This window comes from Oncorhynchus nerka, linkage group LG12 (assembly GCF_034236695.1).
Source record: "Oncorhynchus nerka isolate Pitt River linkage group LG12, Oner_Uvic_2.0, whole genome shotgun sequence".
In the NCBI taxonomy this organism is placed as follows: Eukaryota; Metazoa; Chordata; class Actinopteri; order Salmoniformes; family Salmonidae; genus Oncorhynchus; species Oncorhynchus nerka.
In genome coordinates this window covers 33382224-33409429 of record NC_088407.1, presented here as the reverse complement: position 1 = coordinate 33409429, position 27206 = coordinate 33382224, and the positions used below count along the sequence as shown (strand labels likewise).

General features: G+C 41.1%; 1 protein-coding gene across 1 annotated transcript in view; it reads left to right on the top strand.

The window, feature by feature from the left end:
* LOC115138164 (neurexin-2-like) overlaps positions 1-16918 on the top strand; it is a 599118-nt gene extending 582200 nt beyond the window's left edge. The window contains exons 18-19 of the mRNA XM_065025518.1: positions 13563-13915; positions 13993-16918. Coding sequence (XP_064881590.1) covers positions 13563-13915; positions 13993-14451 — 812 coding nt within the window. The 3' untranslated portion in view covers positions 14452-16918. The remainder of the gene's footprint in view (positions 1-13562; positions 13916-13992) is intronic.
* The last annotated feature ends 10288 nt before the right edge of the window (positions 16919-27206 follow it).

Below are 27206 nucleotides of genomic sequence, written 5' to 3'. Positions count from 1 at the left end.
GAAAACACTGACTGTAAATATGTTAGAGAGAGAGAGATGAGAAAACACTGACTGTAAATATGTTAGAGAGAGATGAGAAAACACTGACTGTAAATATGTTAGAGAGAGAGATGAGAAAACACTGACTATAAATATGTGAGAGAGAGATGACACACTGACTGTAAATATGTTAGAGAGAGAGAGATGAGAAAACACTGATTGTAAATATGTTAGAGAGAGATGAGAAAACACTGACAGTAAATATGTTAGAGAGAGATGATAAAACACTGACTGTAAATATGTTAGAGAGAGATGATAAAACACTGACAGTAAATATGTTAGAGAGAGAGATGAGAAAACACTGACTGTAAATATGTTAGAGAGAGAGATGAGAAAACACTGACAGTAAATATGTTAGAGAGAGATGATAAAACACTGACTATAAATATGTTAGAGAGAGATGATAAAACACTGACTGCAAATATGTTAGAGAGAGAGATGAGAAAACACTGACTGTAAATATGTTAGAGAGAGATGAGAAAACACTGACAGTAAATATGTTAGAGAGAGATGAGAAAACACTGACAGTAAATATGTTAGAGAGAGATGAGAAAACACTGACAGTAAATATGTTAGAGAGAGAGATGAGAAAACACTGACTGTAAATATGTTAGAGAGAGAGATGAGAAAACACTGACAGTAAATATGTTAGAGAGAGATGATAAAACACTGACTATAAATATGTTAGAGAGAGATGATAAAACACTGACTGTAACTATGTTAGAGAGAGAGAGATGAGAAAACACTGACTGTAAATATGTTAGAGAGAGAGATGAGAAAACACTGACTGTAAATATGTTAGAAATGACAGTAAATATGTTAGAGAGAGAGATGAGAAAACACTGACAGTAAATATGTTAGAGAGAGATGATAAAACACTGACTGTAAATATGTTAGAGAGAGATGATAAAACACTGACAGTAAATATGTTAGAGAGAGAGATGAGAAAACACTGACTGTAAATATGTTAGAGAGAGATGAGAAAACACTGACAGTAAATATGTTAGAGAGAGATGAGAAAACACTGACAGTATATATGTTAGAAGAAGATGATAAAACACTGACAGTAAATATGTTAGAGAGAGATGAGAAAACACTGACAGTAAATATGTTAGAGAGAGAGAGATGAGAAAACACTGACTGTAAATATGTTAGAGAGAGAGAGAGATGAGAAAACGCTGACTGTAAATATGTTAGAGAGAGAGATGAGAAAACACTGACTGTAAATATGTTAGAGAGAGAGAGAGATGAGAAAACACTGACTGTACATATGTTAGAGAGAGAGATGAGAAAACACTGACTGTAAATATGTTAGAGAGAGAGAGATGAGAAAACACTGACTATAAATATGTGAGAGAGAGAGAGATGAGAAAACACTGACTGTAAATATGTTAGAGAGAGAGAGAGATGAGAAAACACTGACTGTAAATATGTTAGAGAGAGATGATAAAACACTGACTATAAATATGTTAGAGAGAGATGATAAAACACTGACTGCAAATATGTTAGAGAGAGAGATGAGAAAACACTGACTGCAAATATGTTAGAGAGAGATGAGAAAACACTGACAGTAAATATGTTAGAGAGAGATGAGAAAACACTGACAGTAAATATGTTAGAGAGAGATGAGAAAACACTGACAGTAAATATGTTAGAGAGAGATGAGAAAACACTGACAGTAAATATGTTAGAGAGAGATGAGAAAACACTGACAGTAAATATGTTAGAGAGAGATGAGAAAACACTGACAGTAAATATGTTAGAGAGAGATGATAAAACACTGACTGTAAATATGTTAGAGAGAGAGAGATGAGAAAACACTGACTGTAAATATGTTAGAGAGAGAGATGAGAAAACACTGACTGTAAATATGTTAGAGAGAGATGATAAAACACTGACAGTAAATATGTTAGAGAGAGAGATGAGAAAACACTGACTGTAAATATGTTAGAGAGAGAGATGATAAAACACTGACAGTAAATATGTTAGAGAGAGATGAGAAAACACTGACAGTATATATGTTAGAAGAAGATGATAAAACACTGACAGTAAATATGTTAGAGAGAGATGACAAAACACTGACAGTAAATATGTTAGAGAGATGAGAAAACACTGACTGTAAATATGTTAGAGAGAGAGAGATGAGAAAACACTGACTGTAAATATGTTAGAGAGAGAGAGATGAGAAAACACTGACTGTAAATATGTTAGAGAGAGAGATGATAAAACACTGACTGTAAATATGTTAGAGAGAGAGAGAGATGAGAAAACACTGACTGTAAATATGTTAGAGAGAGATGAGAAAAAACTGACAGTAAATATGTTAGAGAGAGATGAGAAAACACTGACAGTAAATATGTTAGAGAGAGATGAGAAAACACTGACAGTAAATATGTTAGAGAGAGATGAGAAAACACTGACAGTAAATATGTTAGAGAGAGAGATGAGAAAACACTGACTGTAAATATGTTAGAGAGAGAGAGAGATGAGAAAACGCTGACTGTAAATATGTTAGAGAGAGAGATGAGAAAACACTGACTGTAAATATGTTAGAGAGAGAGAGAGATGAGAAAACACTGACTGTACATATGTTAGAGAGAGATGAGAAAACACTGACTGTAAATATGTTAGAGAGAGAGAGATGAGAAAACACTGACTATAAATATGTGAGAGAGAGAGAGATGAGAAAACACTGACTGTAAATATGTTAGAGAGAGAGATGAGAAAACACTGACTGTAAATATGTTAGAGAGAGATGAGAAAACACTGACAGTAAATATGTTAGAGAGAGATGATAAAACACTGACTATAAATATGTTAGAGAGAGATGATAAAACACTGACTGCAAATATGTTAGAGAGAGAGATGAGAAAACACTGACTGCAAATATGTTAGAGAGAGATGAGAAAACACTGACAGTAAATATGTTAGAGAGAGATGAGAAAACACTGACAGTAAATATGTTAGAGAGAGATGAGAAAACACTGACAGTAAATATGTTAGAGAGAGATGAGAAAACACTGACAGTAAATATGTTAGAGAGAGATGAGAAAACACTGACAGTAAATATGTTAGAGAGAGATGAGAAAACACTGACAGTAAATATGTTAGAGAGAGATGATAAAACACTGACTGTAAATATGTTAGAGAGAGAGAGATGAGAAAACACTGACTGTAAATATGTTAGAGAGAGAGATGAGAAAACACTGACTGTAAATATGTTAGAGAGAGATGATAAAACACTGACAGTAAATATGTTAGAGAGAGAGATGAGAAAACACTGACTGTAAATATGTTAGAGAGAGAGAGATGATAAAACACTGACAGTAAATATGTTAGAGAGAGATGAGAAAACACTGACAGTATATATGTTAGAAGAAGATGATAAAACACTGACAGTAAATATGTTAGAGAGAGATGACAAAACACTGACAGTAAATATGTTAGAGAGATGAGAAAACGCTGACTGTAAATATGTTAGAGAGAGAGAGATGAGAAAACACTGACTGTAAATATGTTAGAGAGAGAGAGAGAGATGAGAAAACACTGACTGTAAATATGTTAGAGAGAGAGAGATGATAAAACACTGACTGTAAATATGTTAGAGAGAGAGAGAGATGAGAAAACACTGACTGTAAATATGTTAGAGAGAGATGAGAAAAAACTGACAGTAAATATGTTAGAGAGAGATGAGAAAACACTGACAGTAAATATGTTAGAGAGAGATGAGAAAACACTGACAGTAAATATGTTAGAGAGAGATGAGAAAACACTGACAGTAAATATGTTAGAGAGAGAGATGAGAAAACACTGACTGTAAATATGTTAGAGAGAGATGTGAAAACACTGACAGTAAATATGTTAGAGAGAGATGATAAAACACTGACAGTAAATATGTTAGAGAGAGAGATGAGAAAACACTGACTGTAAATATGTTAGAGAGAGAGATGAGAAAACACTGACAGTAAATATGTTAGAGAGAGATGAGAAAACACTGACTGTAAATATGTTAGAGAGAGAGATGAGAAAACACTGACTGTAAATATGTTAGAGAGAGAGAGAGATGAGAAAACTCTGACAGTAAATATGTTAGAGAGAGATGATAAAACACTGACTGTAAATATGTTAGAGAGAGAGATGATAAAACACTGACTGTAAATATGTTAGAGAGAGATGATAAAACACTGACAGTAAATATGTTAGAGAGAGATGAGAAAACACTGACAGTATATATGTTAGAGAGAGATGGTAAAACACTGACAGTAAATATGTTAGAGAGAGATGAGAAAACACTGACAGTAAATATGTTAGAGAGATGAGAAAACGCTGACAGCAAATATGTTAGAGAGAGATGAGGAAACACTGACAGTAAATATGTTAGAGAGAGATGAGAAAACAGTGACAGTAAATATGTTAGAGATGAGAAAACACTGACAGTAAATATGTTAGAGATGAGAAAACACTGACAGTAAATATGTTAGAGAGAGAGATGAGAAAACACTGACAGGAAATATGTTAGAGAGAGATGATAAAACACTGACAGTAAATATGTTAGAGAGAGAGATGAGAAAACACTGACTGTAAATATGTTAGAGAGATGAGAAAACACTGACAGTAAATATGTTAGAGAGAGATGAGAAAACACTGACTGTAAATATGTTAGAGAGAGATGATAAAACACTGACAGTAAATATGTTAGAGAGAGATGATAAAACACTGACAGTAAATATGTTAGAGATGAGAAAACACTGACAGTAAATATGTTAGAGATGAGAAAACACTGACAGTAAATATGTTAGAGAGAGAGATGAGAAAACACTGACAGGAAATATGTTAGAGAGAGATGATAAAACACTGACAGTAAATATGTTAGAGAGAGAGATGAGAAAACACTGACTGTAAATATGTTAGAGAGATGAGAAAACACTGACAGTAAATATGTTAGAGAGAGATGAGAAAACACTGACTGTAAATATGTTAGAGAGAGATGATAAAACACTGACAGTAAATATGTTAGAGAGAGATGATAAAACACTGACAGTAAATATGTTAGTGTGAGCGTACCAAGTAATTAGGCGTCACTCTAAAGCGGGAAGGTGGAATAAACGAGTCAGGAAAAAGGTTTTTCTGATTGAACACGGTTCTCTATTGAGAGTATTTTGTCAACAAAAACATTCAAACATAATCAATGAAAAATCTTCCAAGGAAAAACACACATCTTCTTCTCCAGATGAAACAAGAACACAATAGGATAATCTTTAAACTACAACAAACATAAATCACGGTTTTGTCACCGTCTTAGTGGTTCTTTCAGCACAGCTTCTCTCTCTCGGTGGCCATCTTCCAGAGATAGTTTCCCCCCCTCTCTTCTGGTTCCATTCTCTCTTTTATAGGGGAAGGAGAGTATCTCATTAGTACCGTCAGCTGTGCTTAATTGACTCTGGTTACCTTGTCTCCCAGGCTCTGTTGGGCAACTATCCATGAGCCCAGCCTGCCCTCTAGTGGTCCGTCCACATTAGAGAGAGATGATAAAACACTGACTGTAAATATGTTAGAGAGAGAGATGATAAAACACTGACTGTAAATATGTTAGAGAGAGATGATAAAACACTGACAGTAAATATGTTAGAGAGAGATGATAAAACACTGACAGTAAATATGTTAGAGAGATATGAGAAAACAGTGACAGTAAATATGTTAGAGAGATATGAGAAAACAGTGACAGTAAATATGTTAGAGAGAGATGAGAAAACAGTGACAGTAAATATGTTAGAGATGAGAAAACACTGACAGTAAATATGTTAGAGAGAGAGATGAGAAAACACTGACAGTAAATATGTTAGAGAGAGATGATAAAACACTGACAGTAAATATGTTAGAGAGAGAGATGAGAAAACACTGACTGTAAATATGTTAGAGAGAGAGCGATGAGAAAACACTGACAGTAAATATGTTAGAGAGAGATGAGAAAACGCTGACTGTAAACATGTTAGAGAGAGATGATAAAACACTGACAGTAAATATGTTAGAGAGAGATGATAAAACACTGACAGTAAATATGTTAGAGAGAGATGAGAAAACACTGACAGTATATATGTTAGAGAGAGATGATAAAACACTGACTGTAAATATGTTAGAGAGAGAGAGATGAGAAAACGCTGACTGTAAATATGTTAGAGAGAGATGAGAAAACACTGACAGTAAATATGTTAGAGAGAGAGAGATGAGAAAACACTGACTGTAAATATGTTAGAGAGAGAGAGAGATGAGAAAACACTGACTGTAAATATGTTAGAGAGAGATGATAAAACACTGACAGTAAATATGTTAGAGAGAGCGATGAGAAAACACTGACAGTAAATATGTTAGAGAGAGATGATAAAACACTGACTGTAAATATGTTAGAGAGAGATGATAAAACACTGACAGAAATATGTTAGAAGATGATAAAACACTGACTGTAAATATGTTAGAGAGAGATGATAAAACACTGACAGTAAATATGTTAGAGAGAGATGAGAAAACACTGAAAACACTGACAGTAAATATGTTAGAGAGAGATGATAAAACACTGACAGTAAATATGTTAGAGAGAGATGATAAAACACTGACAGTAAATATGTTAGAGAGAGATGATAAAACACTGACAGTAAATATGTTAGAGAGATATGAGAAAACAGTGACAGTAAATATGTTAGAGATACAGTAAATATGTTAGAGAGAGATGAGAAAACAGTGACAGTAAATATGTTAGAGATGAGAAAACACTGACAGTAAATATGTTAGAGAGAGAGATGAGAAAACACTGACAGTAAATATGTTAGAGAGAGATGATAAAACACTGACAGTAAATATGTTAGAGAGAGAGATGAGAAAACACTGACTGTAAATATGTTAGAGAGAGAGAGATGAGAAAACACTGACAGTAAATATGTTAGAGAGAGATGAGAAAACACTGACTGTAAATATGTTAGAGAGAGATGATAAAACACTGACAGTAAATATGTTAGAGAGAGATGATAAAACACTGACAGTAAATATGTTAGAGAGAGATGATAAAACACTGACAGTAAATATGTTAGAGAGAGATGAGAAAACACTGACTGTAAATATGTTAGAGAGAGAGATGAGAAAACACTGACTGTAAATATGTTAGAGAGAGAGAGATGAGAAAACACTGACTGTAAATATGTTAGAGAGAGAGAGAGATGAGAAAACACTGACTGTTAATATGTTAGAGAGAGATGAGAAAACACTGACTGTAAATATGTTAGAGAGAGATGAGAAAACACTGACAGTAAATATGTTAGAGAGAGATGAGAAAACACTGACAGTAAATATGTTAGAGAGAGATGAGAAAACACTGACAGTAAATATGTTAGAGAGAGATGATAAAACACTGACTGTAAATATGTTAGAGAGAGATGATAAAACACTGACTGTAAATATGTTAGAGAGAGATGAGAAAACACTGACAGTAAATATGTTAGAGAGAGAGAGATGAGAAAACACTGACTGTAAATATGTTAGAGAGAGAGAGATGAGAAAACACTGACTGTAAATATGTTAGAGAGAGATGATAAAACACTGACAGTAAATATGTTAGAGAGAGCGATGAGAAAACACTGACAGTAAATATGTTAGAGAGAGATGATAAAACACTGACTGTAAATATGTTAGAGAGAGATGATAAAACACTGACAGTAAATATGTTAGAGAGAGATGATAAAACACTGACTGTAAATATGTTAGAGAGAGAGAGAGATGATAAAACACTGACAGTAAATATGTTAGAGAGAGATGATAAAACACTGACAGTAAATATGTTAGAGAGAGATGAGAAAACACTGACAGTAAATATGTTAGAGAGAGATGATAAAACACTGACTGTAAATATGTTAGAGAGAGATGATAAAACACTGACAGTAAATATGTTAGAGAGAGAGAGATGAGAAAACACTGACAGTAAATATGTTAGAGAGAGATGATAAAACACTGACTGTAAATATGTTAGAGAGAGAGATGATAAAACACTGACTGTAAATATGTTAGAGAGAGATGATAAAACACTGACAGTAAATATGTTAGAGAGAGATGATAAAACACTGACTGTAAATATGTTAGAGAGAGATGAGAAAACACTGACTGTAAATATGTTAGAGAGAGAGATAAAACACTGACAGTAAATATGTTAGAGAGATGATAAAACACTGACTGTAAATATGTTAGAGAGAGATGATAAAACACTGACTGTAAATATGTTAGAGAGAGATGATGAAAAACACTGACAGTAAATATGTTAGAGAGAGATGATAAAACACTGACTGTAAATATGTTAGAGAGAGAGATGATAAAACACTGACTGTAAATATGTTAGAGAGAGATGATAAAACACTGACAGTAAATATGTTAGAGAGAGAGAGATGAGAAAACGCTGACAGCAAATATGTTAGAGAGAGATGAGAAAACACTGACAGTAAATATGTTAGAGAGATATGAGAAAACAGTGACAGTAAATATGTTAGAGAGAGATGAGAAAACAGTGACAGTAAATATGTTAGAGATGAGAAAACACTGACAGTAAATATGTTAGAGAGAGATGATAAAACACTGACAGTAAATATGTTAGAGATGAGAAAACACTGACAGTAAATATGTTAGAGAGAGATGATAAAACACTGACAGTAAATATGTTAGAGAGAGATGATAAAACACTGACAGTAAATATGTTAGAGAGAGAGATGAGAAAACACTGACTATAAATATGTTAGAGAGAGAGATGATAAAACACTGACAGTAAATATGTTAGAGAGAGATGAGAAAACACTGACTGTAAATATGTTAGAGAGAGATGAGAAAACACTGACTGTAAATATGTTAGAGAGAGATGAGAAAACACTGACTGTAAATATGTTAGAGAGAGATGAGAAAACACTGACTATAAATATGTTAGAGAGAGAGATGATAAAACACTGACAGTAAATATGTTAGAGAGAGATGAGAACACTGACAGTGATTGAGAGGGAACAGAATAGAGTGAGAGAAAAATGAAGGCGAAGATGAGAAAAAATAATGAGAAGAAAAGAGGAAAGGTTGATATTCCATGCGTTGACTCAGCCCGTGATCAAACAGCGCTCTTCTGAGGTAGAAACAGTAGGCTGCCGAACTAGCCCACACGAGTGAGAGTTCATGGAACCCATCTAGAAGTGTAGAAAAGCACTCTGGAAAGCAATCCGTTATAATCAACCATACGTGGTGAACGTACCTTCGTCAATCAACGCCGGGAATAAATTGCCCACCCTCATCATAGGACAGCACGCGTAGACTGTATATTCAATGATGACCTGTGGAATGCTTTTCACTGTTGAACGCACACTACAGTAGGTTTTCAAGATATGTAACTTTCAAAATGCAGAAATTTGGCCCATATGATGCATTTTGAAAGTTACATATCTTGAAAACTTGATTCCTGGCATTCAAATCATTTTGGGACTATGTCAACAATGGGCTAAATCAACAAATACCAAAATATAGTCTTTGGGTGGAGTTTTCCTTGAACTAAATCAAGAATGTAGTCTTTGTTAAGTGGATTATTATCCCGTATAGTTGACCATTGTGGAGATGGAGAATGATTTAGGCTAGAACATTCGTGTCCATGTGTGCTCGAATCTCTTCACAGCGTAATCAAAGCTCATTCTTCATGCAGCATATCAACTCTGAACAGTCGTTCGACCGTTAATATTTCAAGTGGCTCAGGACGAGCCAACGTGATCGGCAGAACAACTTAGTCCCCGTGTTTGTTTGGCATCCATCGTTGCTGCGTCGGGATATCCGTCTTTAGCGCTGAGGGGGAAAAAACACACCCACTTTGAGTTTTGGTTTGAACAAGGTGAGTCATCCTCTAGCGCTATGGAGACGGTGAGCCGTAAAGACGAGTGACGCCACGGCAGGCTAACCTAACTATGGGAAAAGCTCATTCCCTCGACAGGTCAAATCATTTGACAATGTAGCGAGTCAAGTGGATTTTCAGTCTTCCAAACGAAGGGCACCTCAATGGGTTCTCTATGGGTTCTCTATGGGTTCTCTATGGGTTCTTGGCAGTTCTCAGTGTGATGATGACCGGAGCGTTTGAAACCTGTTTGAACATGTCCGTTCACACCAGCTGATTCATCATACAGCCAATGGTGTGGCTATGGTGCCATCTGACCAATCAGAAGCTGCATATTAAGTTTACGGGCACAGTCATGGGAAGGGGAGGTATACCAGAGGTGTTGATAGGACTGTGTCGAGACAAAGACACACTCAGTGAAGAGACGAGCGAGACGAGTGTAGCCATGCGTGTAGATGCCTGTGTGGGTCTGTGTTTGAGGGTTGACAAACCGTCAGCTACTCCAACCTTGGCCTTGTGGTCAGCAGTAACTTTTCCTATCCAAGTACGGCACCGAGGACAAAGCATATGGCACAACGCTGAATTACGTGGCCAGAAGAGAGTGTTGTTGTGGTTTGCACTTTCGCATTCTAATTCATGATGATTAGAACCAAAGGAATGCAACACATTTGAGAACAATGCAAACGGTAATAAACAAATCCACTTTTTTAACAAAGTCTTGGATTCACCTAATGATCATGACTACTTAGAAGCAGGTTCACACAGAGTCTTCAGCAATTACTCAGACAGAGTGGCATTTTTTTTTTCCAGCGATGTAACCACATTGTGGCGAAAACACCAAACATTCACCTCAGCTCACCCTCGTATCACCCTCGTGTCATCCTGTCGACAGGGCACACATTGAGCCCTGGCCACCAGATACTGGATGGCTTCATAACGGCTCTTGGTTTTCTGACAACACTCCCTCAGTGTCAGACACCTGTGACTGAGCCACCCAGTAGCGGAACACAGCGAGGGGCAGACTGCATACAGAGAGGCAGGAGGACAGCGAGGGGCAGACTGCATACAGAGAGGCAGGAGGACAGCGAGGGGCAGACTGCATACAGAGAGGCAGGAGGACAGCGAGGGGCAGACTGCATACAGAGAGGCAGGAGGACAGCGAGGGGCAGACTGCATACAGAGAGGCAGGAGGACAGCGAGGGGCAGACTGCATACAGAGAGGCAGGAGGACAGCGAGGGGCAGACTGCATACAGAGAGGCAGGAGGACAGCGAGGGGCAGACTGCATACAGAGTGGCAGGAGGACAGCGAGGGGCAGACTGCATACAGAGAGGCAGGAGGACAACGAGGGGCAGACTGCATACAGAGAGGCAGGAGGACAGCGAGGGGCAGACTGCATACAGAGAGGCAGGAGGACAGCGAGGGGCAGACTGCATACAGAGAGGCAGGAGGACAGCGAGGGGCAGACTGCATACAGAGAGGCAGGAGGACAGCGAGGGGCAGACTGCATACAGAGAGGCAGGAGGACAGCGAGGGGCAGACTGCATACAGAGTGGCAGGAGGACAGCGAGGGGCAGACTGCATACAGAGAGGCAGGAGGACAGCGAGGGGCAGACTGCATACAGAGAGGCAGGAGGACAGCGAGGGGCAGACTGCATACAGAGAGGCAGGAGGACAGCGAGGGGCAGACTGCATACAGAGAGGCAGGAGGACAGCGAGGGGCAGACTGCATACAGAGAGGCAGGAGGACAGCGAGGGGCAGACTGCATACAGAGAGGCAGGAGGACAGCGAGGGGCAGACTGCATACAGAGAGGCAGGAGGACAACGAGGGGAAGACTGCATACAGAGAGGCAGGAGGACAGCGAGGTATTCCACTGGCACCATTTCAGTCGTACAGAGAGATGGCGAGGTAAAGATAGATGCAAGTCTATCTTATCCAGCAAGTCAGAATAGAAGCTAAATATCTCTAGAGTACAGGAAGATGGGAAAGTAGAAAACAATGCTCAGAATCGGATGAATTTACAGAATATGTATGACAAGTCATCTAATATTCTGTAGTTCTATCTTATTTTGGGCTAGCGGTTTGTTCATTTTCTCTGTTTACTTTTCTTTGTTCCTCAAGTGTGCCAACACTCTTCAAGGTGAATCTCAACCCTCAGACACAGAGATCCTCACATAAGTAGGCGCCCTAATGTTGCCACGGTAACATGGCCATTTTGACTGTGCAGTAGGAGTTGTATGAGTTGGGAATGGGCTTGATCCTATGAGGTTCTATTAAGGTTGAATACTGACTAACTTTCTCTTTCTCAGCATTCATGTTTTTACTCCCTCTAAAGACCTTGTTGTTGCTCTGTGTATTATTGTTAGTGATCTTTTGAAAGGTTTTTGTGTAAAAGTTGCATTATAACCCTTATGAAAGTCCCTTGCCCTACTTATTGTGGGGTTGTCAGGAAAAATGGGTCTTGAGGGCTTGGAGGGGGCTTGAGCACTTGTGGGATATGTTGGCCTGGGGATGACAAATACAACCCCAAAATACCCTCAATACACATTTCTAGAATCTCCACTCCACACTCACTCGCTTTATCCGATCCCTATTCCGTTTAGATACACAAATTTACCTCATCAACTCAAGAAAAGGGCCAGGGTTAAGAATATGTATGATTCATGTTATGGACATTTCTGTGACTAACCTTATCATTGTCCATAAAGAGAAATGTCATAATCTTTCAAACTGCCCCTAACATTTTTGCAAATTGTTTCCTGTGATTGTGACCTTAACAAGATTATGGGATGCGGCAGAGGGTAGCAAATTGTTTTTTGAAGAGGGAATGTAAACTTACCATTGATATTGTGCTATGTACTGCTAACATTTTCCCAATTATGTTTAACGTCTCCAATTGGTACTCCTATGTTTGTCTGAATGATTTTGTCCTATCTTTAAAGCAATGTACTGACTTGTAAACACCCCAAATGTTTTATTAACTGTGGGTGTGATGATATTACAAAGGACAAAAAAAAAGTAGTTCACAAAATGATCCAATTCCCTCCAACACTGAATATAAAGGCATAGACTTGGGGGGTTGTTTATCACTATCCAAGAACAATTTTACACAGCTTTCTTTTTGTAATTTTTTTTTTCATGCAAAAATCATGCGGCCAATTTGTTGATGTAAGTGACCTGAACTCCGTGGTTTGCTATCTTATTTAACCCAAAGAAAACTGAGAGTTAGCGTAGAAATAGAACAGCATAGACAGGCAGACAGCAAAGGATAGCTTGTATCTAGTAGATGTTGATCTGTTGTTTAGTCTTTTGAACATGTTGTCCATGGACAACAGTAACATATATGTATAGTCATGTTCAGTCTAGAGCAAGGGAGATGTAAGAAGAGTCAGAAAATGTATTGTTCTCTTTATACTATGTATTGTACATCTGTTTAGTCAGCTTAACTCTTTAAATAGAAGACTAGAGACTAACTCAACTTTAGAACTGACCTCATGTCAGGTTTTAGTGCTGTTCTAATAATGGTGTTGCTGTTTTCATTTGAACTTTTGTTGTTTTTCTTTTTTGGTCTGGAGAGGGCGCTCTGTTTTTCACTAACACTCTTTTCCCTCCGTTGTCTCTTTCTTGTCCTAGGAGGTGAATTAGTGTTGCCCATAATAACGGTGGACTCCCTAGACCCCCCGTCCATCGTCACCCGCTACCCTGTAATCCCCCCGCCCCCCACCTACCGGCCCCTCCTACCCTTCCTCGAAACGACCAAAGAGTCCCTCCCCCTGCCCAACGGTCGCCCCCCCTGCCCACTGGACCAGGAGGACTGCGAGGAGGCGGGACCCATCGAGGTGTCCGCCTACGGCTCGGGTGAGATGACCGAGTCGGATGACGAGGACTATTACAAAAACTCCCCCCTCGTCACCGACAGGACGGTCCTCCCCCTCCCCCCAATGAGAGTGGCATCCATAACCCCACGACCGTCACTTCTCCCACCGGCCCCCAACTCCCACCGCCCCCTCTGTCCTCCACCCCCACAGCCAACCCCAACCAGCTAGGCCCCAGGCTCAACAAGCCCGGCGGCAGCAGCAGCAAAAACCCCGCTGGCAAGATGAACACCCGGGACCAGGTGCTGCTGCCGCCCTCCAACCCCTCCTCAGACCCTGACCGCCACCGCCACGTCCCAGGCGTAACCTACCCTCCCAATTTCCCCCATGTGCCCACCCCAGACCCCACCTCCCCAGAGAGAGGAGGGCCTCCCGGCGCAGTAGAGGTAATCAGGGAGTCCAGCAGCACCACGGGCATGGTGGTAGGCATCGTGGCGGCCGCTGCCCTCTGCATCCTCATCCTTCTCTACGCCATGTATAAGTACCGTAACCGGGACGAGGGATCCTACCAGGTAGACCAGAGCCGAAACTACATCAGTAACTCGGCCACGCAGAGCAACGGCACCCTGGTGAAGGAGAAACAGCCGGGCACAGCCAAGACAACCACCAAGAACAAGAAGAACAAAGACAAGGAGTACTACGTCTGAGACCGGCCTAGCCAGAGACAGAGGACGAAAGGTGATGCACAGAGAGAGAGGAAGGGAGGGGGAGAGAGGAGAGGGGAGAGATGGAGGTAGAGGAAGGAGAAAGGTAAGGCAGTATATGAAGTGACAATTAGCTAAATCTTTGTGGGCAGAGTTTCAATTATTTTAGTATATAGGTTACATTGCCGCCAAAATGACCTCCTCGCTTTCCTCCTCAACCCATTTAGAGCCTAAAGCAAAGGGAGAAAGGATGGGATTGGCACAGAAACGTTTTAAACGTCTTAATCAGATCGACACATAGTCCTATTTTTTCCACAACTATTCAAAATATTCTTGGTATTATTCTTCAATACAGTAATATTCTTTCTCACTTAGCCTCATAACATTTTCTTTGAGAATACAAACAGACAAAGTCTTGACTACAATGGCCGCCAAACCTCGCTCAATACAATATAATTTTGTGCCAACAGCCATACCCAGAGCTCATGCTACAACGAAACTAGGTAATCCAGCACCATTTAAAGGGTATTGTATTGTATATAGCCTACAATCAGAGTTAAGCATGGTGATTGACTATAGAGAGACACAGGGAAGGACGAACCACCATCAGTGTTTGAGGTTAAGTGTCTGGTTTAATTAGCTAAAAAGCTAACATATTAAATCATAAATGTATTGATTCTATCTACTAGATGGGTTTGTATTGGAAGTTCAAACCCCACTGCTAGCCAAGTACAGTAATACCAAAATACTGCCAAACATACAGAAACTAGGTGTCAAATCTGCCTCCTTCCCTCATCTAAGTATTCAAACATCACCTCACTTGTCTCTCGTGAAGTCTCTCCCTCTTTCTCTCGCTCCTTCTCTCACTCGTGAGCATCTTTTTCTGTCCCTGTCTATGGTCCTGAGGAGCTGATGCAACATTATTCTGCTATGTTTCAAGCATGTAGTAGTCATTTCCGAAGAAACTTTCTGTGGAGAAAACACACAAAAAATGACGATGATAACTAGCAAACCCCGTGTGAGGACAACACCATGAAGCAACCAGCGGATGCTACGTATTACGTTTTAGCCGCCAAAACAACTACTGAGGCCAAAACCCTGGGTCGTCTTTCAGTTCTCCAGCAGATATCCGTAATGTGTTTGTCTTGGGGGCTCCACACAGCATTTCCCCCTACTGAGCCCACTACCGCAGAGGATGTGGCTCACGTCGTTACAGTCCTATCACACACAAACCAGAAACCAACCTCCAGCAGACAACCTGACTTTGTTCTATATAAATATATATATGTATAGACGTTCAGAGAGAAAAAAACGCTATGGACCTAACTGAGAGTGTGTCATAAGAGTAGAAATGCACCCTAATGCGCGTGCATCAGTGGACTCGGTGATAGATAACGAAGATGATGGACAATTGATACTTGACGTGAGACCGATATCCCCCACCAATCCCCTTAATCATGCACACTATGACCAACATTCAACGACAGTGGGAAACACAGTCCCACTAAGGTGGAGATTAAAAGGAAGAGTGGGACGGTGTTTTTTTGTTTGCTGTTTTTGTTTTTTAGTTTCTTTCCCTGAAAAATGAGAGACATTTGATGGAAATTGTGAATTATTTTGCTGGAGTCCCACTGTCGCCCCTTAGTGTTGGGGGGGGAAGCGTACGCTACCTTGGATCTGCGTTCTTGCCTCTCATTGGTCAAGACTGATGACAGCCAATGAGGGCAAGCCCAGTGAAAAACGTCAAATGGAAAAAAACACAGAACAAGGCGAACAGCAAGTTCACTTGCTGATGTACAACAAGAACTCTAGTATTCCAATTTTCTCAACTCTATTAAAAAAGAAACTGTACCATGAAAAGAAAAGAAAAACCTTTAAAAAAAAGTTTGTGAAATGTCTAAATATTTGAATCTCTCATCCCATTACTAAGAAAATGTGTTTTCCCTATTACAATTCCTGTTCGGAGAAAAAAATATGACAAAGATAATCAATTCTGGGAAATTTAAAATGTATATGTTATTTTTTGGTAATTAAGCAAATGTGATTTGGGTTACAAACATTAAACCTCTCCTCCATCCCTCCTACTGCCATCTCAATCCATTCTTGTCCCACGTTCATCCCTTCATCTCTCCATACCTCATCCCCTTTTCTCACAATGGCAGATTGTAGGTAACCATTTAACTGAAGACCGCACATGGTCTCATCCATCCTCTCTTTTCTATTGTTTTATATCTCTCTGTAACTGCTAGAGCCAAAATGGCCGCCATGTCTGGAGAATGGCTCCATCCCACCCATTATTTTTCCTCATTCGGTTTGTCCGGTTTCTCTTTCAATCCATTACAAAAAGAACCATCCTCCTCCCAGTATCTTCCTGTTCTTTCTAAATGTTATTGTAAAGTGTTCCAGTGAGATTACTCTAAATATGTGTACATTAACAGAGGGGAATACACTTGGTTATATACTTCTTCTACCTCTTGTTGCGTGGTCTGTTGGTCTCAATCAGTTAAATATATTGCAGCTGTTGTTGTTTTTCAGACTGGAAGGTGTTAATACTTCTACTTTAACCTCGACATAACACTTAACAAAGTGTCTCTTAGGTCATCTTGCATAAGTATTCTATCTGCGGCATTATAGATAATAGTGAGGCCAGATATGAATGGTGTTGTTCCAGCATTTGCTCATCACACTTTTTAAAAGTCATTGCACGAGTTTGTGTGTGACACACACAGGTATCCATTTATACACATACACCAATATCATCACAACATAACAAGGAGCCTGCCTGCCTTCCAAGATGCGTGGACGAGTGGAAGAGGCCATAAAGGTGCCGCATTGCTTCCTAACCTACACACAGACTGTAAACCGGCTGAAATCCCATATTCCCTTATAATGAGCACACACACTATGAAGAACATCTGGCTCCCAACCCCAGAGTTGTGAATGTTCCGCTGGTAGTATGATAATCATCTACATCCCCTTGGCTCTCACAATCCTGGAGGTACAGTATTCCATCTGACCCAAGACCTGCGCAAGGGACACAAGGACACAGGTAAGAGTTACTTGACTTAGAGGAAGATGAAGTGTCTCGTCTTACAGTGGCCTCCAAACGGTGAACTCGTCCAAAGACGATGTACATCTGGAGTAAGGTCATCTGCAGCAGGGTAGGTCAGGGTTTCCCAAACTTGGTCCTGGGCCCCCGCCTGGTTTACACATTTTCCCTCCAATTCTTGCCGGTGTTTCCTCTCCATTTCATCATCCGTTCTTTCCCTCGTTGTGGCCGTTTGCTCCCGCCTTCCCCACAACATGACAGGTCACCTCAAACACCGCTCCTCTTAACTCGTCTGGAGAAGTGAGAGAGCTTTGCACCGACGCTAACCCCCATCCTTTTTCTTCTCTGAAAATACCCACGTTTGTTCCTCTCGAGCTTGCTTCGCTCTTCATTCATCAGAACGTCTATGGCGTCTTTATTTCCCCCGTGGCTACGCATTGTTGAGAAAAGCGCTGTGGTAAACAAGCCTCAAACACAGCCGTCACAAGGAATACAGTATCGCTTCCCTCAACGAGCCATCAGCTCTGACATCATCTGAAGCAGCCGCCGTGGCATGCAAAATTAGTGTGTGCTGCTGTGTGCGTGTTTGTGTGTGTTCCCGTTCGCGAAGGGACTTCAGTCCCACTTTCTTGTTTATTCACTTCATTCTGTCAGACGCTCAAATGGCTTGTGTGATGTACAGTGTGTGGGTGTTCCCCCAGGCACAGCGTTTTAAATGACAGAGGAGCATCCCTCGGGGTTAGGAGTTGTAACGTTGAAGACAACAGGGCAGGTAATCCTTCTAGTCTATCACCTGTAAGGGGATTTTGGGGCAGGGACTCATCAGTGCTATTAGACTGGCAGGCCATGATAGAACTCTGGGTATTGTTTTTGCTAACATGGCATCAAAGATGCAGTGACGTCTTGTCCCATATTGCTTCGTGAAAGAATTAGAGAAATGGCAAAAAGGAATATAAATATGTATTCTTGTGCGTGTGTGAACACGTGGTTGTATGTGTGTCTCAGTTCCCAGTGCCACGAACAACCCAGCTATATGCTATGTTAAAGCTTATCTACACCCTAAAAAATCGATTATGATAACAAATACATTTAAAAAACGGCTTCAGTGTGCTGAACAGCTGCTGTGTGTTAACACCATCCCAATCTGTGTCATACGCCTCTCTCTCCACTACTGTGGGCTTTCTCTCCTAACCCTCCCCAACACTCAAGTCTCCTCCACCGAGTGCATCATGTGTTACTGATCTAGAAATCTCTGAACTGCCAGGGGCGGGTCTGATGACACACCAACTGATCTAGGGCCTGTTGAAACCACAGGAGTCTTTCTCTGATGCCATACTAGTTGCAGAAGCCCATTGCCATCTCTCTCTCTCTCTCTCTCTCTCTCACTTTCCACACATCTCAGTGTGTAGAAATTCACAAGATGGGTTGTGGCAGAGGGACATATTGACAGCCCCTGATGGGCTTTACACAAATAGATGCCCAATTTACAAGTCAAATATGTAACGGGAGCTATCTGTGTGGAAGGGAGAGAGAATGAAGGAGAGAAAGAGATGGTACGAGAGGGAAAGAAGAAAAGAAAGAAAGAGAGAGAGAGTAAGATAAAGGGAGAGTGAGAGAAAGTAAAGAGAGCGGGAAGGAGAAAGAGTAAGAGAAAGGGAGAGTGAGAGAGAGTAAAAAAGAGTGTGAGAGTGCAGTGCGGAACTCAGCAGCCCTGTAGGCATACTGAAGCACAGGGACGTGGAATGACGAATGAACATATGCTGTAGGGACCTGCCACAAAGCACTAGTCACTGGAATAGAGCCATTCTCACTGCACTGATCAATCAATCGACTGTCAGAGGATAAGAGCAGCTCCCAGGGAGACGGAAAGATGGAGGGAGAGAGAGGCGGCGATGGGATGGAGTGATCTGTATTGCAAAGGGGAGATGGGTAGCTGATATTGCCGGAGCGCTACAGAGGAGTGAGCCTAGAACTGTGTGTGTGTGTGTGTGTGCCTTTTTTCCGAGCTGCACCATTCTTCCCCTAGCATTTCTGCCAGTGGTTGCCATGGTAACCTGGTACCGTCATTGTCAAATCAAATCAAACGTTATTGGTCACATACACATATTTAGCAGATGTTATTACAGATGTAGCGAAATGCTTGTGTTCCTAGCTCCAACAGTGCAGTAGTATCTAACAATTCACAACAATACACACAAATCTAAAAGTGAAAGAATGGAATTAAGAAATATATAAATATTAGATTGTGCAATGTCGGAGTGGCATTGACTAAAATACAGTAGAATAGAATGCAGTATATACATATGAAATGAGTAAAGCAGTATGTAAACATTATTAAAGTGACTAGTGTCCATTATTAAAGTGGCCAGTGATTCCATGTCTATGTATATAGGGCAGCAGCCTCTAAGGTGCAGGGTTGCATAACCAGGTGGAATCTGGCTAGTGAGGGCTATTTAACAGTCTGATGGCCTTGAGATGGAAGCTGTTTTTCAGTCTATCGGCCCCAGCTTTGAAGCAGCTGTACTGACCTCGCCTTGTGGATGATAACGGGGTGAACAGGCTCAGGTGGTTCAGGTGGCTGATGTCCTTGATGATCTTTTTGGCCTTCCTGTGACATTGGGTGCTGTAGGTATCCTGGAGGGCAGGTATTTTGCCAACGGTGATGCATTAGGCAGACCGAACAACCCTCTGGAGAGCCCTGCGGTTGCGGGCGGTGCAGTTGCCATACCAGGCGGTGATACAGCCCAACAGCATGCTATCAATTGTGCATCTGTAAAAGTTTGTGAAGGGTCCAAGCTACATTTCTTCAGCCTCCTGCGGTTGAAGAGGCGCCGTTGTTCCTCCTTCACCACACTGTCTGTGTGGGTGGACCATTTCAGATGGTCGGGGGATGTGTATGCCGAGGAACTTGAAGCTTTCCACATTCACAACTGCGGTCCCGTCAATGTGGATAGGGGCGTGCTCGCTCTGCTGTTTCCTGAAGTCCACGATCAGCTTTGTTTTGTTGACGTTGAGTGAGAAGTTATTTTCCTGGCACCACACTCCCAGGGCCCTCACCTCCTCCTTGTAGGCTGTCTCGTCATTGTTGGTAATCAGACCTACTACTGTTGTGCCATCTGCAAACTTGATGATTGAGTTGGTGACTTGCATGGTCACGCAGTCATGGGTGAACAGGGAATACGGAAGGGAGCTGAGCACGCACCCTTGTGGGGCACCTGTATTGAGGATCAGCGAAGTTGAGGTGTTGTTTCCTACCTTCGCCACCTGGGGGCGGCCCGTCAGAAAGTGCAGGACCCAGGGCCCTGAGGTTAATGATGAGCTTGGAGGGTACTGTGGTGTTGAATGCTTAACTATAGTCAATGAACAACATTCTGGACAAGAGGTATTCCGATAGTCCAGATGGGATAGGGCGGTGTGCAGTGCAATGGCGATTGCATCGTCTGAGGATCTATTGGTGTCGGTAAGCAAATTGAAGTGGGTCTAGGGTGTCAGGTAAGTTAGAGGTGATATGATCGTTAGCTAGCCTAACAAAGCACTTAATGATGACAGAAGTTATAGTAATGTAGTTCAGTTACCTTTGCTTTCTTTGGTACAGGAACAATGGTGGACATCTTGAAGCAAGTGGGGACAGCAAACTGGGATAGGGAGAGATTGAATATGTCCGTAAACACTCCAGCCAGCTGGAGTGAGGATGCTCTGAGGCTCTGAGGACATGGCTAAGGATGCCGTCTGGGCCGGCAGCCTTGTGAGGCTTAACACTCACTCTTAACATGTCTTACTCACGTCGGCCACGGAGAAGTAGAGCCCACAGTCCTTGGTAGCGGCCACGTCGGTGGCCCTGTGTTATCCTCAAAGTGGGCAAAGAAGGTGTTTAGCTTGTCCGGAAGCAAGACGTCGGTGTCCGCGACGTGGCTGGTTTTCCCTTTGTAGTCTGTGATTGTCTTGTGTCTGTGCCGTTGAATTGTGACTCCACTTTGGAGTCTACATAATTGTAATTGATTAATTCATCATGTTTTAGATGAATCATACATTAATCATATGCTCATTCATGCGCAACAAATTAAGGACACAAAATAATGAATAGGTGCTCATTAAATAGGCCTATATGCCATTGTAATTAGGCCACTGTGGCATTGAAGCAAATATCCAGCTTACTGAGTTATATTCTCTGAATGAACAAAAATACTTGTTTCAGTATTTATCTATTCTACTAAGATCTTCTTCCCGGAGAGTTCTTATTCCTTCTGCATTCAACCCAGCTGGCTGTATGAAACTAATGAGGATATTGAAGCTGACCAGAGATCCTCACACTCATCTACTTTCAGGTGAAAATAATACCATATCTATCTGATCTTAAGCCAAGGGAGGAAACCAGGCAGACATCACAGTGTGTCATCTATTAGCAACAATCCCAATAGGAAGACATTGTAACAAGCTACATAATTGTAATTGATTAATTCATCATGTTTTAGAATCACATTAATCAGGATGGAATGACCTCATTAAATAGGCCTAAAGATTGAATCACTGTGGCATATGTGGAACAGTGATGGGGTAGAGGAAAACAGAGGAGTTGAGAAGAAAAGACAAGAAAGAAAGAAAGAAAGAAAGAAAGAAAGAAAGAAAGAAAGAAAGAAAGAAAGAAAGAAAGAAAGAAAGAAAGAAAGAAAAAGATATGAAGGAGAGAAGGGGTCAGGTAATAAAGTCCATGTAGCCAGCAACAGCTCCGATTCATTATATGCTTAAGGACTTTCTGAATTTCATTTGAATAATAGATCAGGCAGAGCACCTGAAACCAATCTTTCATCATTCTGCTGCACTGGAGTCACACAGCAGGGCTATGGAGGACTCTTAAGAACACAGCAGGGCTATGGAGGCCTCTTAAGAACACAGCAGGGCTATGGAGGCCTCTTAAGAACACAGCAGGGCTATGGAGGCCTCTTAAGAACACAGCCCTGCTATGGATGACTATTAAGAACACAGCAGGGCTATGGAGGCCTCTTAAGAACACAGCAGGGCTATGGAGGCCTCTTAAGAACACAGCCCTGCTATGGATGGCTCTTAAGAACACAGCAGGGCTATGGAGGCCTCTTAAGAACACAGCCCTGCTATGGATGGCTCTTGAGAACACAGCAGAGCTATTGAGAACTTTTAAGAACACCATGTACAGTGGGGCAAAAACGTATTTAGTCAGCCACCAATTGTGCAAGTTCTCCCACTTAAAAAGATGAGAAAGGCCTGTAATTTTCATCATAGGTACACTTCAAAAAAATTCAGAAAATCACATTGTAGGATTTTTTATGAATTTATTTGCAAATTATGGTGGAAAATAAGTATTTGGTCACCTACAAACAAGCAAGATTTCTGGCTCTCACAGACCTGTAACTTCTTCTTTAAGAGGCTCCTCTCTCCTCTTATTAATGGCAACTGTTTGAACTGGTTATCAGTATAAAAGACACCTATCCACAACCTCAAACAGTCACACTCCAAAGTCCACTATGGCCAAGACCAAAGAGCTGTCAAAGGACACCAGAAACAAAATTGTAGACCTGCACCAGGCTGGGAAGACTGAATCTGCAATAGGTAAGCAGCTTGGTTTGAAGAAATCAACTGTGGGAGCAATTATTAGGAAATGGAAGACATACAAGACCACTGATAATCTCCCTCAATCTGGGGCTCCACGCAAGATCTCACCCCGTGGGGTCAAAACTATCACAAGAAAGGTGAGCAAAAATCCAAGAACCACACGGGGGGACCTAGTGAATGACCTGCAGAGAGCTGGGACCAAAGTAACAAAGCCTACCATCAGTAACACACTATGCCGCCAGGGACTCAAATCCTGCAGTGCCAGACGTGTCCCCCTGCTTAAGCCAGTACATGTCCAGACCCGTCTGACGTTTGCAAGAGAGCATTTGGATGATCCAGAAGAAGATTGGGAGAATGTCATATGGTCAGATGAAACCAAAATATAACTTTTTGGTAAAAACTAAACTTGTCGTGTTTGGAGGACAAAGAATGCGGAGTTGCACCCAAAGAACACCATACCTACTGTGAAGCATGGGGGTGGAAACATCATGCTTTGGGGCTGTTTTTCTGCAAAGGGACCAGGACGACTGATCCGTGTAAAGGAAAGAATGAATGGGGCCATGTATCGTGAGATTTTGAGTGAAAACCTCCTTCCATCAGCAAGGACATTGAAGATGAAACGTGGCTGGGTCTTTCAGCATGACAATGATCCCAAACACACCGCCCGGGCAACGAAGGAGTGGCTTCGTAAGAAGAATTTCAAGGTCCTGGAATGGCCTAGCCAGTCTCCAGATCTCAACCCCATAGAAAATCTTTGGAGGCAGTTGAAAGTCCTTGTTGCCCAGCAACAGCCCCAAAACATCCCTGCTCCAAAGGATATCTGCATGGAGGAATGGGCCAAAATACCAGCAACAGTGTGTGAAAACCTTGTGAAGACTTACAGAAAATGTTTGACCTCCGTCATTGCCAACAAAGGGTATATAACAAAGTATTGAGATAAACTTTTGTTATTGACCAAATACTTATTTTCCACCATAATTTGCAAATAAATTCATTAAAAATCCTACAATGTGATTTTCAGATTTTTTTTTCTGATTTTGTCTGTCATAGTTGAAGTGTACCTATGATGAAAATTACAGGCCTCTCTCCTCTTTTTAAGTGGGAGAACTTGCACAATTGGTGGCTGACTAAATACTTTTTTGCCCCACTGTATTAAGCCTGTTGTATAACAGCTAACACTGTATACCCTGCATACTCATAATATGTTCAATTGCACCACAGGTGGCCTTGAATCAAAATGAAGCTTTAAAGGAAAACTCCACCCATTATTTGGTATTTGTTTCATTAGTCCATTCTTGATATAGTCCCATAATGTTTTGCATGTCAACAATCAAGTTTTCAAGATATGTATCTTTCAAAACACTGAAATTTGGCGCACATGATGCAACATAAATCATACTGGCCAGATTTCTGTATTTTGAAACTTTTCCTTTAAGTCTACAGAGGCAGGAGGAGCAAAAATGGAGTGGAATTTCATCCTCCGCACTAAGGCTACAGGAGATGATATCTATGTATGCTGTCCCATCTTTGTTTATCTCTATTGTTTTATGGTGAATGTCTCCTGCAGAGCTTTTTCACGAGTCTGTGAGATTTGTTTCGTTCTGTGTCCTTTTCTCTTTTCTTTATCTCTCTCTTCCTCTTATCATTGTTTAACTTTTGGGATCAACGTTTTATACTGAACTAAAATATAAACGCAACATGTAAAGTGTTGGTCCCATGTTTCACGAGCTGAAATAAAAAGATCCTTGAAATGTTCCATAAGCACAAAAAGCTTCTTATTTTTTTCTCTCTCAAATGTTGTGCACACGTTATTTTACATCCCTGTTAGTGAGCATTTCTCCTTTGCCAAGATAATCCGTCCACCTGACAGGTGTTGCACTCTTTAAGAAGGTAAGTGCCCTCTACCACAGGTTTGCCAGAGCAGGTAGAGACAGAGAGGAGAGGTGCTGCAATCCAGCAATGGACCTCGTCATGACACCTCCAATTCTATCCAGCTTCTTAACTTTGTATTGAAGTGAAAGCTGTTTTATGAAGTTAAATCTAATCTGTAGTCCAGTCTCAGTGCTTTTTTTCCCCTTGGGTTATCTGTGTGGACGGTGTGTTTAGAGTCCAGAGGTAATCTGTTTTCATTGTATTTTCTGGGAGATGTCTATTTCTGCTTTGAAATAATTGACTACATTGTGTAGTTGCTTAAGGGGGTAGTCACTTAAAAGCCTCTACAGGTCGTAGTCCTCTTGTTTGCTGTGAACAACCTAAATGTTCCTATTTGTATCATGTTTTGAGTGAAACTACATCTATTGGAGTAAACTTACAGCATGAATTGAGATACTTCGTATGTACAAGTATTTGTTCCCCTAGATTAAGTTCAATACCTAACATCAAATTGTATTTGTCACTTGCGCCGAGTAACAACAGGTGTAGACCTTACCGTGAAATGCTTCCTTACAAGCCCTTAACCAACGATGCAGTTCAAGAAATAGAGTTAAGAATATATTTACTAAATAAACGAAAGTACAAAAATGAAAATAATAATAACGAGGCTATATACAGGGTGTACCGGTACAGGGTCAATGTGCCGGTGTACAGGTTAGTCGAGGTAATTTGAACATGTAGGTAGGGGTAAAGTGACTATGCATAGATAATAAACAGCGGGTAGCAACGGTGTAATAACAAATGGAGGGGGGGGGGGGGGGGGTTAGAATGTAAAAAAAAGAAAAAGTCTTATGGCTTGGGGGTAGAAGGGGTAGGAGCCGTTTGGACCTAGACCTGGCGGCAATCAAATTTGCCGTGCGGTAGCAGAGAGAACAGTCTATGACTTGGGTGACTGGAGTCTTAGACAATTTTTTGGGCTTTCCTCTGACACCGTCTAGTATGTAGGTCCTGGATATCAGGAAGCTTGGCCCCAGTGATGTACTGGGCCGTACACACTACCACCTGTAGAGCCTTACGGTCGGATGCCGAACAGTTGCCATACCAGGCGGTGATGCAACTGGTCAGGATGATCTCGATGGTGCAGCAGTATAACTTTTTGAGGATCTGGGGACTCATGCCACATTTTTTCAGTCTCCTGAGGGGGAAATGTGTTGTCGTGCCCTCTTCACGACTGTCTTGATGTGTTTGAACCATGATAGTTTTTTGATGATGTGGACACCAAGGAATTTGAAACTCTCGACCCGCTCCTCTACATCTCAACCTACTCCTCCATCAATGTGAATGGGGGTGTGTTTGGCCCTCCTTTTCCTGTAGTCCACGATCAGCTCCTTTGTCTTGCTCGTGTTGAGGGAGAGGTTGTTGTCCTGGCACCACACTGCCAGATCTCTGACCTCCTCCCTATAGGCCGTCTCATCGTTGTCGGTGATCAGGCCTACCACTGTTGTGTCGTCAGCCTGTTTTGCAACCTTTTCCCACGTTGGAGAGTATATCTGTTGACAGTTTTGATAAGGTAATTGGTGTTTTGCATCGCAAAGCAGTACACAGGTAATAATCAAGTCTAATTGTTAGCTGCTACCACCCCATCCAAATCAAAACCAAACATGGATGTCAATGTTTACGCACAATAATAATAGTCTTTTATTGGGCTGCATCCCAATAGTCTTTGGATGGGGTGCATCTCAATACTCAATTGATGCGTTGGTACTCTACCCATCTCAGTACTATTTTTGGGTTGCAGCTCAAAATTCTATTGTGAGGGTTGCATCTCAAAACTCTATTGGTGTGTCGGTACGCTAAACCATACTCTATTTTGGGGCTGCATCTCAATGATTGCTCATCGGGGTGCATCTCAATCCCCTTTAAATTGAATACATTGACACTACTAAAAATCAAGACTGTAGGCTGATAAGTTAAATGGATTTAGCACCTTTATTCAGGTCAGAGGGCGTGCAGTATGAGATTGTTCCAAAATGTGCCATTTAGGACATTGTTACAAAAGATCTGCTTCCAAGGGAATTTTGTATTTGCATGATGTGCAGAACCATAGCAAAGCTAATTAGGACAACCGTCCCACTCCTTAATATGCACATATTACAGTGTAGCTTTAAAAGGAGCAGCATGTATTATTTTGTGCTCTGTGACACGTATCCAAAGTAAATGATTCCCAAGTGCCTGACACTTCTCAAAGCAA